The 16,612-nt window shown below is 51.3% G+C and overlaps 1 protein-coding gene across 1 annotated transcript; it reads right to left on the bottom strand.

Annotated features, from left to right (window-relative positions):
* Positions 1–210: 210 nt before the first annotated feature.
* Rrm2 (ribonucleotide reductase regulatory subunit M2) lies at positions 211–6,490 on the bottom strand. Its single transcript, XM_003462698.5, has 10 exons — positions 6,312–6,490; positions 5,594–5,779; positions 4,957–5,100; positions 4,590–4,706; positions 3,862–3,995; positions 2,886–2,980; positions 2,650–2,783; positions 2,188–2,292; positions 1,990–2,103; positions 211–1,818 (listed from the first exon to the last, which is right to left on the bottom strand). The coding sequence occupies exons 2-10, from the start codon at positions 5,765–5,767 to the stop codon at positions 1,666–1,668; spliced, it is 1,170 nt and encodes a 389-aa protein (XP_003462746.2). The 5' UTR covers positions 5,768–5,779; positions 6,312–6,490; the 3' UTR covers positions 211–1,665.
* Between the last annotated feature and the right edge of the window lie 10,122 nt (positions 6,491–16,612).

Raw genomic sequence — 16,612 nt, 5'->3', positions numbered from 1 at the left:
AATACAAAAGCAAATACTCATAAATCACTATGGAAACTCTGAGGGGAGGGGACTGAGATAGGGTCTTGCTGTGTGGCCCAGGCTGGCCTCTAACTTGCAGAGATCCTTCTGGCTCAGCTTCCCATGTGCTGGGATGACAGGTGTACATCACCATGCCCTGCTGGAAATTACTTTCCTTCCTGCATTAAAATGTGAATGTTACCAAACAACTGACATAAGAACAGTTTTAATTACTCCACACTCATGCAGTAATCAATGTGAAGAGATTTCACAATGGCTTACGTGAAAGTGTTGTCTTACAGAGAGCAGGAGGCCGGAGCAGGAGCATAGGCAGGAAACCCCACCTCCAGCTCGAGCCAGGGCAGGCCAATGTCTGAGCTTTGTGACAAGCAGGGCAGCCATTCATTTAGTGCCACACAGGCATCAGGTCATACAACTTGGGTTTATTCACATTAGGGAAGAATAACTTAAAAAGACAGAAATGGGTCTTGTAATACAAGAATTGATAGACTAATACAATGGTATAATCAGTGAAGCCTGGCTGGGGTTCCAATGACCACCAACCCATAGACAACACAAGCGGCGAATTTGGGGGCATCACAGGATTGATGTCAAGCACCCATCCACTCCTTCCCATGGCCATTGAGGCTCTTCCCACAGAAAGGCGGATTAAGTAATAGTAACTGGGAACTGTGTTAGTCTGAAGCTTCATCTAAAACCATATCTGAATGGAGCAGGTAGGGACAGCTCACAGCTCAGGTTTGCTACTCACTCAAGAACCTGCCAGGTGACATGTGCTTAGTGTGAGAAGCACCGTGAGCAATACCTCTGAGATGCCTGTCTTGTTAAGGTATTTCTCTTATTAATATTGGGTGACAAAACTTTCCAAAATATGAACTACTGGAGTACCTAAAAGGATGCATATTGTAAAAAAGTCTTAATTAAAGAAACTAAATGGAGAAACTATAAATAGATCAAATCTCTGACATAATCGGAATAAGCACCACTTTCAGGAGAGCTGGTCTCAGGAGCAATCACATCCTATCTCCACTGGGTACTACGTACATGGAGATTTGCCCAAAATTGACTTCAAAAGTAGGGTATTTCAAATTCATTAAAAAGCTTCCAAATTACATGCCCAGGAACACAAGGTTACTTTCTTTTAGTCACTTGAGCTACCATTCGTGGGAAATGCAACACTTTTCTTTCGCTTGGTGTTGAAATCAAATGTCAGGCTCTCCCCGTGATAGTACGCTTCGCATCTGTGTGTAAAGTGCCAGTTTATTTACCGCTAGTTCGATGCACTTTAGCCTGCTAGGAAGCAGTGAGGCCGACATCTGTAACTGCCCCAGGGCCGGGCCGAGTCCTGTGGTCCCCAAGCTGTAGTGCTAAGGTGCTGTCGCGGCTGCCAGCTGCTCACAAAGTGAGACTTGATCTTGCAAAGAGCCCAGGTGGCTGGGCTTCCATGTCCCTCCCCTGGGTGACACACTGCACACTGCTAACAAACAGGATTGATTCTGAGGTAGCTACACAGCTTTTACAAGTGCTGCTAACACTGCTGACCATGCATGGTGTAGCTGGGCCATTTACCTTAGCTGATTTTTTTTTTAAATGATGAAAGGGGGGGAAAAAAATCAGCAAAGTAAGCATGCTTCTCTAGTTCTTCTAAAAGTCAGCATCCAATGTAAAAGAATTCTCCGTGGGGCTGGACATAACTCCCATCCTCTGATACTCGCCTACCCTCTTCTCAAAGAAGTTTGTCTTCCCTTCCAGAGAAATATTCTCCATGAAGTCAAATGGATTTTCCACTTGAAAAACCTAAACACAAAAATAAATTAATCAATGGAGCCTGAGGCAGGAGGACTGCTGCAAGCTCAAGGCCATCCTGAACTACACAGTGAGAGAGACCTTGTCTCCAAAAAACAATAAAAAGATACCAATGAGTAATTCCAGCTTCCAAAGAGGTGGGAGGGCTGGATGGTGCCTCACCTTGCCAAAGCCCAGCTCTAGCATGAGCCTGTCAGCCACGAACTCGATGTACTGCTTCATGAGCTCGCAGTTCATGCCAATCAGCTTCACTGGCAAGGCCTCCGTGAGGAACTCCTAGTGGGGAGAGAGCACAGCTCTGGCACCAGAAGCACAAAGTGCGTCCCCAGGCCAGTGTGAGGGACCCGGCTGCTCACCCACCTGCTCGATTCTGACGGCGTTGACGATAATCTCCTTCACCCTCTGCTCTGAGGGTCTATGCACCAGGTGCTTGAACATCAGGCAGGCGAAGTCACAGTGCAGGCCCTGGAAGGGTTTAAGGACACTTTATGGCCAAGCCAGGCATGGTGGTACCTGTCATCCCAGCACTCCGGGAGGTCGAGGCAGGAGGATCCCAAGTTTCAGCTCAGCCTGGGCAACTTAGTGAGAGTCTGCCTCAAAAGACAGACTTTTTTTCCCACTGGGGAATGCTGAGAATTCAGTCAGTGCAAAGGTCCTGGGTTCAATCCCCAGTACTAAAAAACAAGTAAAAGAAACAAAGATGCTTATTCTTTGCTGGCAACAGGGATGTGAACTCCTGCCTTCCAACATCCCAGGTCCCCTGCAGGAAACATGAGCCTGTACCTAAGAGTCACATGCCTGGGGGTATGGGCTGGGGCTCACCTCATCTCTGCTGATGAGTTCATTGGAAAAGGTGAGGCCGGGCATGAGTCCCCGTTTCTTCAGCCAGAAGATCGACGCAAAAGAACCAGAAAAAAAGATGCCTTCCACAGCAGCAAAGGCTACCACGCGTTCCCCTGTGGGAGCCGACAAGAAATGCCCTAGTGAGTCACCATGGTGCACGAGGCGACAGTGGTCACCAAACCAGGCTCAGCTCTATGGGGCCGGGGTGTCCTTACCATAAGTGGCCTCTTTGTCCCCAATCCAGCGCAAGGCCCAGTCCGCCTTCTTCTTCACACAGGGCATGGTCTCGATGGCATTGAAGAGGAACTCCCTGTATGCACAGCACATGACAGGATGACACCTCAGCTGCTTTTCCTCGATGGCCCCTGGCTGAGCCTGGTGGAGAGTGCCTGCCAATGCACTCCCCAGAGCCAGACGTCACACTGCAATCCCCCCCGGCGGCTCCCCCCACAATAAACCTCACAATCTCATGACTCATGTTAAGGCACACAGTCCTAGCTGGCTGCTCCTGAGTGCAGACCAATTCTGAGGTCCATTCACACTAAGACTCAGCCTGTGACAGATGGGTACCCATTGGCTTAATTACTTCAAGTCCTGATAAAAGCCTATAGGCCCCACCTTTCAATTTGAAGAACCATAAAACCTTAGCTGCCCGCTGTTACAGAGACAGAGAGGGTGGGGTGGGAGTGAACAGGTAAGAGGTGCACGGATGGCAAACACGAACTAATGAAAAGGGGCCGCCTCCCAAGGCCACCACTCCATAATAATAAAGGAGTGATGTGCACCTCACTAAGTGTTTCCAGTCTACGTGAGGTTCCCGGCTGAGAGCTGACCGCAGCATCTATGCCCACTGCACTGCCGGTTTCTCACTCTCCCTCCTTTCCAGTGGACCTAGTAAACAGACCCTCAGCTACCCTTTGCCCTGTGACCTCCTGTCAACGATCACCCCTGCCCCCTGCTGGACACCCACACCACACACACCCACAGTGCAGCCCACTTGAGGTGTCAGCTAAGAACATGAGCTTGGGCCCTTTGCTCCCAGCCGACAGGGCCATGGGGCTAGAAATGTCCTCAGAGGGCCTGTTTAGACATCCAGACTCACACCTGCCCCTCGGGGAACTAACATGCCTGGGCCAGAGAAAGGACCTGAGGATGAGGCAAAGCCCCCGCAGCCCACCCACGCACCCTCACCTTTCTCTGGAATCTTTGATATAAGTATCGATGAGGAGACTGTACATTTCGGAATGAATGTTTTCCATGGCGATCTGGAAGCCGTAGAAACAGCGAGCCTCTGTGATTTGAACTTCTTGGCTGAACCGCTCCACCTAGTGGTGATGAAACGCATCAAAGTTATTAAACTTGAGTGACACCCGCGGAAAAGTGAGTCAGACAATGGAGACTGGCGGAATTTCCATGCTCAAGACCATTAAGAGGTTTGCTGGGCATGCTTGTCATGCCATCACCATGGGGCTGAGGCAGGAGGATCACAAGTTGGAGCCCAGCCTGGGTAACTGAATGACTTAAGTAAAAGATAAGAAATGGGTTGGGCATGTGGTCGCATCCAAAGGCCCTGGATTTGCTTCAATACATATTCAATGCAAATGTTTGTGTTAAAGCTCAACATTTTATATGATATGCTCAATCTACAGGTCTAGATCTGAATACAGCTCTCTCCTATTTTCTAAGGTGTCCATTAACATTTCGCTGATTCATCCTCATTTCAAGGATTCATTTACAAGACATGCAATCCACAAAAGCCTCTAAGGAGAGGCAGTGTGGTAGCTCACACTGCCCCTGCATAGAGCGGGCAAACTGCAATAAGGACTGTAAAACAGGAAGTGCCACCGGTTCGGACTGGAGCTAAGTCGCACATGTACAGCCTGGGAAACTGAACTCACGATTTTGGGGCGCAAACTCACCAAATTCTCATTGACTATGCCATCGCTGGCGGCAAAGAAAGCCAGAACGTGTGATATAAAGTATCTCTCCTCGGGCTTCAGGGCTTCCCAGTGCTGAATGTCTTTGGAAAGATCCACCTGAGGGTTTAGAAGTTCCCGATTATAATATTAAGGAGACTCCAGCGTGCCAGGAGCTTACACGTAAGCCCTTCCAAATTTTCCTGTGGGTCCATCACACTCCTGGATGAGTGTACTTCTGTACATCAAGTCCGGGATTCCCTTTGGCAACCAGATTGGCCCCACCCTGGGGGCAAGCACCCCAAGAGGAATGGGATACACTTCAGACAAGCTGTGCCCACCCAGCCAGACAGGCCCTGAACCTGCTCACCTCCTCTGCCGTCCAAAAGGAGGCCTCGGCTTTCTTATACATCTGCCAAATGTCATGGTATTCGATAGGGAAGATGACAAAGCGCCGGGGGTTCTCTCTCAGCAGTGGTTCCTCCTCCACGCTGGGCGCAAATCCCTTACTCTTCTGTTGTTGGAGGAGAAAAAAACCACAAAACCTAAGAATGCCGGGCGTGATGGCTGCCTGTCTGTAATATCAGTACTCCCTCAGGGCAGGCTGAGGCAGGAGGACCTCCGCGAGTTCAAAGCCAGTCTGGGGTACACAGTGAGTTCAAGACCAGCCTGGACTATATAGGGAGACTGTGTCCTAAAAAACCGAGAAATCTAAAATTAAGCCATAGAAAATCGCCCTTTTCCCAGGCCACACACCCCGACTGTGCCATCTCGCGTGGACGCATGGATGGGTGCTGGTGAGCTATTACAGCACCTCTGCGGGTGGTCAGCAGAGGCTCGCGCCCCCGGGCGAATGCCAGGCCCGGATGGAGCAACCGGGGCGCCCCAGGGCAGGGGACGCTTTGGCGGGAAGGGAGTACGCGGCAGGCAGCCGCTGAGACAAAGCGCTCTGGTGCCCAGAGCCGGCTCCGGGGCGCCCCCTATGGGCCGGGCCCGCGCGTCCTCACCGGCTCGGTGGGCTCCTGGAAGATCCGCCGCGCGGTCTTACTGGCCAGCACGCGAGTCCCGCTGAGGGACGGAGGCGTGTTCTCCTTGTCAGCCAGGCTGAGTCCCTTCAGCGGCGACAGCTGCAGCTGCTGCTGGTCTGCGAGCGTGGCGAGCGGGGCACGGACGGAGAGCATGGTGCTTGGTGGCTGCAGCAGGGGACACGAGGATGAGCGGGAATCCGAGTTTGAGTGGCTCGCGCGCGCGCGCTACGCAATTTAAATCCCTGCCGCCTACCACGCGCCGCGAGAGGGCGTGGTCGATCAAGCGGCGCTTCCTATTGGTCGAGCCCGACCCAGCCTTTTGGCAGCGCGGGAGATTCGAGCGCGCAGGTTAGCAAGACCCTGAGGGGAGGCAGCTGCCCGCCCCGGGACCCACACAAAGGGCGCCGTGATCGGATCGGCGGAAGAGCGAGACAGTGTCCCCACCCCGCAGCTTGGAAAGCACCCCCAGCCGGGTAGGCAGAGGGCTCGCACAGGTGTTGGTACGGATACCTGGTAGCGGGGGAGGCATCTCTGCCTCCACTCAGATCAGTGTCCCTGGGTGGGGTGCCAGGTTCCCCAGATCGGGTGCGAGAACTGTGCAGCCTGACACTTGGGCCCCGGATGCTGGGTTTGGACGGGAGACCTGATTTCTTAAGGGTCTGGGGTCCGCACTTGTGACCCGGAACTTGTAACCTACCCTGTGAGGTTAATGCAGTGCGACAGCGCTGAGGCTGCGGTTCTTCGAAAACCTGTAAGCTGGATGACACGGGCATGGCCTTTGGTGCAATTTCTGCCCTTTCTGTCGTCAGACCTCTGTCCTCCGGGTACTTGTTTTAAAAGTTGCAAACTGAGCGAAAATGGGAGAATTTTGAGAAAGACTGAAGAGCTAGAAGCTCCCTTCCGACTTCCTGGGCCTCGGAATGGCCTGGAAGGGCTTTCGGACTCATCGGAGGCTAGGACAGGGTACAGATTCAGGAACAGTTTCTGTTTGGACCTGGCTTTCTGATTTTCAGCGACATTTGCCCTGCGAAGGGCAAAATGCAAGAAATTAATGAGAAAGGAAAAGTTAAAATCGAGAGAAGAATAATTAACCGGGTAAAGACTACACAGCACCAAGCCCTCCTGGATAAGTGGAGGATAGGGAGGGGAGACACTGCCTCGCCCGCTCCCTGCCACCGCCCGCTGCACTGTACGGCCCCGGGTTCAAGGTCTCCCTTTATCCAGGCACAAGTAAGCCTTCGCCCCAGCATCATTTGTTCAAAGTGACTGGCAGACGGGTCGATTTCACTTGCGTTTTCCAGCACCCAAGCCCAGAGAGTGGGTAGTCTCGCTGATAACTCTGGCTCATAAAGCCATTATCAGATCTGACACAATTATCATTGCACCGGCGCTGTCGCCTTAATATCTAGTTCACGTTCTTGTGTGGAACGCTGCCTTGGGTTGCTTAGTGTATCTCCTGCCCTACTCGCTAACTCAGAGCTAGCCAGAAAATGATGGCCTCCTGTTTACTTCCCGACTACTAAAATGACACCTACCCATCCTAAAAATTTAGAACTTGTAAGGGAGGCGGGAAGCCAGGCCCAGTGGCATAGTCCAGTAATCCCAGAACTCTGGAAGGCTGAGGCAGGAAGATCACATATTCAAGCCCAGCCTAGGCAATTTAGTGACTTAGAACCTGTCTTAAAATTAAAAAAAAATAAACTTTTAAAAGGAGTTAGGGCTGTAGCTCAATGCGAAAGCCCAGAATTCAATCCCTGGTAGCAAAAAAGAAAGGCAAGGCATGAGGCGCCATTCTCTCGCCCCCATCGGGCAAGCCAGGCTCTGTGGCTGCCTGACTGCTCCCCACCGACACCGGCTAGTTTCTTCGTTTTCCGCGCCAGTTTTGACATCTGCCTCAGGATTGGCCCGCAGGGGAGTAGGCTCCGCCCCCTTCCGGGAACTTCCTTGGCAACATCCTACCTCGCCGGGCGCTATGAGTCTGCGTGGCGAGGCCACACCCCAGGCGGGGCAGGTCAGCGGCTACCGCGCCGCTGGGCGTGGCCTCTACCCTGCAACCACACCTGGGCCGACTGACCAGAGCAGGAAACCGAGGCTGTTCCGCTCCCCAGACACCGCTGGGGGCTGGCATCCCAATAATGTGTGCAGGCCTGTAATCCTAGCACACTGGGAGGCTGAGACGGGAGGATTGCAAGTTGGAGGCTACCTCGTGAGACCATACCTCAAAAATAACAGCTTAAAGAAACTGCCCCTGGGTTTCATCTCCAGTACTGCAAAAACAAAAAACAAACTCTGAAAGATGATTTTTTTTTGAAGAATAATTCTTTAAGAAGGTTTTTACTTTGGTAAACAGAAAGCTTAACATTTTCACCATTTTATGTTTATTTGTCTTACAAGTAAAGACAGGCTCCCAGTATGCAGCTCGGGCAGGCCTGAAACTCACCATGAAGCAGCACTTACCCAATATCTCCTTCCACCCCCTGGTCCCTGTAGCTGTAACTACTTGTTCTGGGGCAGATAAGGCTGGCAATTGTGTCCCATAAACAGGGTTTATGTCATGTGTTTTCACAGGACTCATAAAGCTCTGTCTTCTTTCAAAAGGCAAAGTTATTCACTGCTCTCACCACAAGCTTTCTAAAGAGCAGGCCCCCAGCCCCACCCCCACCAAAAGTAAAACCAGAGCCTTCCCTTTGTCCTAACACCCAAACACTTTGGATGCCAGTTTGGCTGAGCTGATTAAAATCCTGGAAATAAACCCTCCTGTTATTCCCCACTGGTCTCTTGATCTATCTCTTGGGTTCTGCAACAACTGTGTAACCCAGACTGGCCTGGAACTCAGTGGTGCTCCTGTCTCAGCCTCTCAAGTGTGCCACCATGCTCTGCTATGTCATTCTTTTGAAAGCTGAGTGATACTCCTTTATAGATATACTGCTTTCTGTATGAGCTCTTCTTTCTGCTACCATCAGCCCCTTCTCTTGAGGAGTTATGGGATTTTCCCCAGCAACACTATAACTGAGAAGCAAGGCCAACCCTTCCCAATACTATAAGCCCTAGCACCTTTGGAGGCTGAGGCAGGACAACTGAAAGTCCAAGCCCATCCTGGGCAACGCAGTAAGACCCTGTCTCCAAATAAAAAAACAAAAAAGGATGGGGATGGAGCTCAGTGTAAAAGTCCTGAGTTCAACCTCTAGTAGTAGAGGGAAGAAGATAAAAACCAAGCACCAGGTGTGATGGCACACACCTATCATCTCAACACTCAGGAGGCTGAGGCAGGAGGATCCCTGGCAACTCGAAGCCAGCCTGGGCTACAAAGTGAGTTTGAGGCCAGCTTGAACTGACTGAGAAAAAGAAAGAAGAAAAGAAAATCAAGAAGAATGTAAAGTCACAAATATTCAGTCCCAGAATTAACTACGAGGGAGGCAGAGGCTTAGCCCTGCCTGGGTCTCCCAGCCTCCTCACTGACGCAGGCCACCGGGAGTCCCAGGCCAGTGCAGTGAGTAGCTGTGGGCTACCCCAGCCCTTTGCAAACAGAACCGACCCTTGACCTAGAGCCACAGGGGAGGGGAAGGACAGAGTCCCTGGCTCCTTCACTCGGGGCCTGTCCTCACCTCTGAGCTAAACTGCTGGACTCTGAGAAGTCAAGCCTGCTGAGACCAGAGGTGGCCAGCAGGGCTTGGCTTGCAGTTTCCATCTCAAACACACAGGGGTTGGTTTTCTCCAGATTACTGGGCTTATTTATTTCTTTTGGTTTTGTCCGTGTTGCGACTGGGTCTCGATCTGTAGCCGGGACCAACCTTGAGTGCAGCAGGGTCACTCCTGCTCCAGTCTCCTAGGTGCTGGGATCACAGGCCTGTGCCACCACGCCCACCTCATGGCCAGTTTGAATTTCCATGGTCACTCTGGAAGGGCGCTGCCTTGGCAAGGCAAGCCTCACCCTGGTGAGTCACTGTCCCAGCCATTCTGTCTCCCTGCTGTCTCTCTCCTGGCCCCGGGGCAAAGCCACGCCTGCCACCAAGCCGCAGGCCCTCCCTGCCCTTCCCACCTTTGGGACAGGAGATCCAGTTTCCCCAGAGCAGGAAGGACCCCACGGAATGCATCTGATTCCTTGTGGGCTTAGGGAGGCCCTGTGGGCTTTCCTATAGTGTCCTTTACTGCTGTGTCTCTGAATTTGCTGTTTAGTGTCCATTTATGAATCGAGTTATTCACCACCTTCCTCTCCTCTGTTTTTCCTCTTCCTCCTCCATCTTCTTTTTCTTTTGTTTTGTTTTGTTTTTGCTCTTTTTGAGACTGGGTCTCCCTGCATTGCTAAATCACCTAGGCTGATCTTGAACTTGTGACCCTCCTGCCCTCAGCCTCTCAGCGTGCTGGGGTTGTAGGCATGCACCACCACACCGGGCTTCACCATTTTCTTACTGAATTGTAGACCTCTATATTTTGGATGCACATTTTTTTCATATAAATAAATAAATCACACATGCACATCTGGATATAAATTAGCTGTGTGCTGTGTTTTCCTTGTACTTCCCTTGAGTTCTTTTTTGTACAATAAACTTTGAAATCGTCTTAAAGGGGGCGGGAATTTAGCTCAGCAATGAAGTCTTAAAGTACAAGAAGTTGCAAAAATAGTACAGAGTTCCTGTGCACCTTTACCCAGGCTCCCTCAGTGTCTTACATAAGCGAGGTACATTGTTGAAATCAGGAAATTGCCATTAGTACACTCTCCCGTAGAGTCTCCTCTCTTGGAATTATTTTAGATCCTTCAGGGCAACCCCTTTTTTGGAGGAAGGGTCTTGCTATGTAGTCCAGGCTGACTTTGAACTCACAGCAGCCCTCCTGCCTCAGGATCCCACAGATTACAGGCAGGCACCACCTTGTTGCCAGGTTTTTGTCTTTTTGTTTTTGTCTTGTTGAGATAGGGTTTCACTCTGTAGTCCAGGTTGGCCTGAAATTCACAGTGACCCTCCTGTCTCTCTCTTTCTTGAGGTAGGGTCTGACCATGCAGTTCAGACTGACTTTCAATTCACTGTGTCCCCAGGCTGGTCTTGAACTCCCAGGGATGCTCCTGCCTCAGTCTCCTAACTGTTGGGATGACAGGCATGCACCACCACGCCTGGCTACAACTTTCTAATCCGTAACTTTTCTTTGTCAAAACACAGCATTTCCAGTGACTTCCAGATGACAGCAGCCTATGCTCAGTAGAGGAGCCACCCTACATCTGTCACCACCCTGGAATTTGGACAGACCCTAGTGTCCAGGTAGCTGATATTCTTGCCCACAACTCTAAGTTCTTTAGCCTCAACTCCTGAGCAAGTGGCTTTGCTGGCAATGACTTCCTTGCCCTTTGGTTGCTAGCTTTCCATATAAATCTCACCACAACAGTTGGTTCCCAAATCCTTGACATCCTGGGTGGCAGGCAGTAAACATGGGTTCACAGTTACCTATTTTACTTCAAATGGCACTGTGGAAAAAAATCAATATAAGAGTGATACTGGCGCTCGCCCTCCAGTCCTTGCCCTGAGATATTTTCCTCTATTGCACCAAATCACCTTCCTGAAGGCCAGCTCCCTGCCTGAGCAGTCGTCATGGTTACCTTGCCTTTCCCGCTGGAATGGTGGCATCCCAGCCCCAGCCCCAGTCCTTTTTATTTTGAGACAAGGCCTAAGTTGCTGAGTCACCCCAGCTGGGCTCTAGCTTGTGACCACCCTGTCTCAGCCTCCTAGAGTCCTGGATGACAGGAGTGTGCCACCCTTTAAGGTTTCCTTTTACTATTTTTTTTTTTCCAGATGGTCTCCTTGTGCAATCCAGGCTGGCCTTGAGTTCACTTTGTAATCAAACTGATCTTGAACTGGCAAAGGATCCTCCTGCCTCAGCCTCCTGAATCCTGGGATTCCAGGCATGTGCCACCACACCCAGCTTTGCTTTACATTTTTTTTTTCCTTTTACATTTTTAAACGTTGCCACAGGCTGCCCTTGCTCCCCTTGCCTGGCTGCACCCTATGTGTGGTTAGCAGTCCCTAAGCTGGCTTTTGAGGAACACCGTGCCCACTCCCTCTGCCCCACATGAGCAGAGTGGTGATAGACTGAGCCCCCAACTTTCTGCTGCCCACCCAGTCACATGTCTCGGCCTGTCTCCTGCTGGCCCCCGGCATGGTGTCCCTTGTGCTTGCCTGCTGGGGATGTCCGGCGGTGTCATGGTGGTCCTGTGCAGACAGCTGCAAGCCCTGGGGTGTACTTTATTTTCGCTGGCCCGAGCTCCTGTTTGACTTTTGAGTTCAAATCTCTCATTTTCCCACCAGCTCCACTCCCCTCTGGAAGGCAGAAGGATTTCCACTAGTTCCAAGCCAGCCTGGGCTACATAGTGAGACTCTGTCTCAAAAAGATGTATAAACAAGTAGAATAAGCTGTTCTAATAAAAGGAAGGCTCTGAATCATCTTTTGAATGATTCTGCCCACATATAGAGGAAGGCTTAAAAATCGCTCCTTCTGATTGGTCCTCCTAACGACCGCCAGATGCAAATGAAGGATTAAGAACGTCACTTTCCCACTGGTTCTCCGGTTCTCGGGTTCTCCGTACAGTGCTCAGGATCCCTGAACATGATGTCCTTCTGGGTCCATGTTCTGCGCATGCGTATGTCCTCTCTGCTTTTCTTTATTTTTAGGAACCATCTGGCTCGCGGTATTGGCAGTGGGTTTTACGCCTCTGACACAGCCCACCCATTTGCCCAGCCCTCAGCTCCTGCCTCCTGCCTTCCACAGTCTTTGCTCTCTGTGTCCACCGTGGGAGCACGCATCCTGCTCCCCGTGCTGTTGCACGGTGCGGGGTACAGAGGCCCCTATTTCTCCTCCAAGCCGCGGACCTCTGCTCTGAGGCCAAGACGCTGTAACCTCGGCCTGAGCAAGAGGAAAGGACTGGGCTTTGGCGGAGGCTACATAAGCCGGTTACAGCCTGGGAATTTGTTCCCTAAGCCTCGCTGAGCTGGTGGGTCCTCTACACCGATACCAGTTTTGTTTTGTTTGAGACAGAGTCTCGTTATGGAGCCCAGGCCGGCTTCGAACTCATGGCGATCTTCCTGCCTCAGCCTCCTCCCCGAGTCATGGTACTGCACGCATGTGCCATGTGCCTGAGTGGCTGCTGTGTCGGCCAGCAGCGTTCCCCGCCAGCGGAGCTCTGGGGCCTGCCATCAGGGAAGCTGCTTCAGACCCAGCAACTGCTGGGCCCCTAGACGTCCTGAGCCTCTTTGGGACCTTGGGTATGAGGCCCCTCACACTGAGCTGCATCGCCAGTCCTTTGCTATATTTGGATTTTGATACAAGGCCTGGAGAGACCACTACGTTGCTCTTAACCTGGAGATCCTCCTGTCTCAGCCTCTTGGAGCATCGGGATTACCAGAGTGAGCCATCACCCGAGCCTAAAATCTGCTTAACCTGGACATTTCCACCAACCAGCAGAGCAGCGCCTTGCGCGTGACAGGACCTAAGAAATACTAAATGTAGCATTTTCAGCGCAGGGTTGAATGCCCCCTGCTCCACCACATGGAAGCTCTGCCCCATCACATGGAAGCTGCCTCCCGGACCGTGGGTCCACTGCTGACCACCAGGGGGCGCCCGGTTCCCAGAACCGCCCAGAAAGGGACCCAGGTCCTAGCAGGGGCAGAGAGTGGAAAGCTGGGTAGACAGGAACTGGTGAAAAGCTAGCGGCGCGCAGTCCTGGGCAGTGGCAGCGGCGTTCCTTAGAGAGGAGATCCCGGACGCATTTGGGGTGTGCTGGTCCCAGTACTGCAGACTGGCCCCGGGGGCCTTTGCACTGAACTACATCCCAACTGTTTTTTTACTTTGAGTCATGCCGTGTAGCCACATCAAACTGCCTTTCTCTTCCGCTGACCATACTTTCGTGCCAGTTCGCTTTCTGATTACATGTTCAGATCGTCTGGGTGAATTAAAAATAACTTTCCATGGATTTCCAGTGTGGATCCTTGCAGAACTGGAAATCTAGGCGATTTCCCCGTGTTTGCATCTGAGGGACAGAAACTAGGGGAGGCCGCCTTCACATTTTCCCTTCGGAAAAGCATAACTGCCAGAGCTCGAGCAGAACAGTAAGCGAACTTTGAGATCTGATTTCTGGCCCTCACAGAAGAAAAGCATTTAAACAGAGGGAAGGCAGGGGACTTTCTGCTTTGGTCCTGTAACTCCTGGTCTCCTTGGGGCCCGGGTAAGAGCACCTTCAGGTATGAAGGCAGAAATTAGGATAAAGTAGTTAATTAATCAGCTGAAAGAGACAGAGGTCCCTGCAGAGTGTAGGTTAAATATTAAAGAGTGTAGGTTAATTATTAAGGTTTCCTGTAAAGCGCCTGGAGACCTGAGGTCCTTACCTCCCCAGGGATTACTCATTAATGCCACCCCACTTGGTCCCCGGGACCTGGAGACCTAACTTCCTGCCGTCAAGCTACATCGACTGGCTCTAGGCCCTGCGTGAGCAGGCTCCTGGCTGGCAGGGGCAGGGGTGGTGCCTGGCTCTGCTGACCTGAGTTACACCCAGCCCAGCACCCAGCATCTCAGATCAGCGGGGACCCAAGCACTATGCTCTGCACTCTGCATGGGGGCTGCTACCCTGGGTCCATTTCCTCTTCCTGAGAATTTAATAGCCCCCATGACCAGCACCCTCTCTTCCAAGATGGGACAGGACAGTCGTTTTTACAGCTGTCCCTGCCTCTTACAATTCCTCTTCTACCATTTTCTCTTGTCTGTGTTTTATTTTTCCTTAATTCTTATTTTTAGTCTGGCTTGCTGGCACACACCGATAATCCAAGGACTTGGGAGGCTGAGGCAGGAGGATCACCATGAGTTCAAGGCCCACCTGAATCACATAATAAGAACCTGTCTCCAAAAAACCTTTTAAATATTTTTAAGTCCATGTTTGCCATTCTGTCTTTCTTTTTCTCTCTCTTTCTTTTTTTTTTTTTGTACCAGGGATCACACTCACAAACCTGGCACTTGTCAGGTTGGCACTTATGCCACTGAGCTAAATCTCCAGTCCTCCTGCCCTCTGTCTTTAGAAGGGAAACCGAGCGAGCCTGAAGCTCCTGTGTCTGGTTTGGCTCACTGGGTATTCTCTGTCCTCATTTCCACGGGGTCTGAGTGACTCAGGGCCCACATCTCTGCAGGGGACCCAGCGGAGATGGAAAGTCCACAGTGTGGACCCAGGCTCCCTTCGCTGGACCTCAGCCCAGGCTGCCCCCTGCAGCCGGATAGAAACTCAACCTTCTTCATGGTGCTGGGGACTGCACCAGGGCCTCGAGCCTGAGAATCCCCAGGAATACTGCCCCTTGGCATTCGCAGTCACCAGCTCCTAAACCGGGAGGCTGAGGCGGGAAGACTGTTGAGCATTTGAGGCCAGCCAGGGCCACATAGTGAATTCAAGGCCAGCCTGGACTCCATAGTGAAACCCTGTCTCCAAGAAAAAAAAATGTTTTTGTTTTGAGGAATGGTCTCAAGGCAATAAATTGCCTGGGCTGGCCTTGAATTTTCAATCTTCCTGCCTCAGCCTTCCGAGTGGTGGGCATACCCACCAGGCCCGACTCCCAGTCCTAGTTTTTAGCAGATCTGATGGAAACTGGGCCTACCCATGTAGCTGTGCTGAATGCTTCTCAGGTGGAAAGCACAGACCAGCGCTAGCCTTGTCCCCATGGAAGCAGAGCCGCTCAGAGATGTCTGTGGAGGGCAGAGGTCCAGGATAGCCAAAAGAAAGGGAAGCTGGGGCCCTGCTGGGGTGGCACTCGGTCAGCTGGGGCTGACTCTCCAGCTTCCAGAGAAGAAAGAGGTTTGCTATTAAAGGATTTAAACCTAGTTGCACTCAGTAGAGACAATCTCTATCCCCTGGCTCTTTTCCCCCAGCCCTAGAGTCACAGGATGCACACTTAGGACTTTAGATGACATCAAATAACATACTAGACAGGTCCTACCCCTGGATCTGGATAATTAGGAATATACATTTTTTTTTCTTTTTTTGCGGTACTGGGGATTGAACTCACAACCTCGTGCTTGCCAGGCAGGCACTTACACCACTGAGCTAAATCCCCAGCCCTGGAATATACATTTTTTAAAAAGAAAGAAAAGCCAGGTGGGGTGTCCATGCCTGTGATCCCAGGACTGGAGAGGCTGAGGCAGGAGGATTGCTGTGAGTTCAAGGCCAACCTGGACTACATAGGAAGACCCTGCCTCAGACAATAAAATAAAATCAAGAAAATAAGGAGTCATACACACTTTCTTGTCCTCTCCATAATAACAGTAAGTGGACATGGATTTGAGTCTCTGGTTATCTTGTCTTCTGGAGTGTAAAGATTTAGCATCTACCCCTGAAATGATAAGGCAGGGATTTCCATTCTAGGTTAGGGACGTTCTCTCTGCTGTTCTTCCATCTGGTCTGAATCAGGGTGCCAAATCATGCTGAGAGCACAGGATGACTGGAAAAATAGGAACGGAAAGGGAAACCCGGCTGGAGCGGCGATTCCAAGGCAGGAGGGACCTGAAGGAGGCGACTGCTGCTCAGAACAATACAGGTGCCTTCTTGTTCTTTTTTCTTTTTTAGACAGGATCTGGCTATGTGGTCCAAGCTATGTGGCCCAAGATGGTCGTGGTCCTCCTGCCTCAGCCTCCAGAGTGCTGGGATTATCGGTGGGTGCCACCAACAGCCAACACTTTTTTAAAAACTGTCTTTTGAGACAGGGTCTCACTATGCAGTTCAGCCTGGCCCTGAGCTCACTTTGTAACCTTCCCTGGTCTCAAACTCACAACAAGCCTCCTGCCTCAGCCTCCCAAGTGCTGGGATTATAGGCATGTGCCGTCATGCTTAGCTCTTTCTCTACTTTCTCACCTTATTTTTTCAGATGGGGTCTGGCTAATTCCATAAATTGCCCAAGTTGGACTTGAACTTTCATCCTCCTCCCTCAGCCTCTCACAGTGCTGGGAATACTGGCATGCACCACCTCATCGGGCAACTTTTTT

The sequence above is a fragment of the Cavia porcellus genome, unplaced genomic scaffold (assembly GCF_034190915.1).
Source record: "Cavia porcellus strain 051 isolate PalLab524CR breed Dunkin Hartley unplaced genomic scaffold, mCavPor4.1 scaffold_8, whole genome shotgun sequence".
Classification (NCBI taxonomy): Eukaryota; Metazoa; Chordata; class Mammalia; order Rodentia; family Caviidae; genus Cavia; species Cavia porcellus.
Note: the sequence above shows the minus strand (reverse complement) of the source record. Positions and strands in the feature narration are given on the sequence as shown.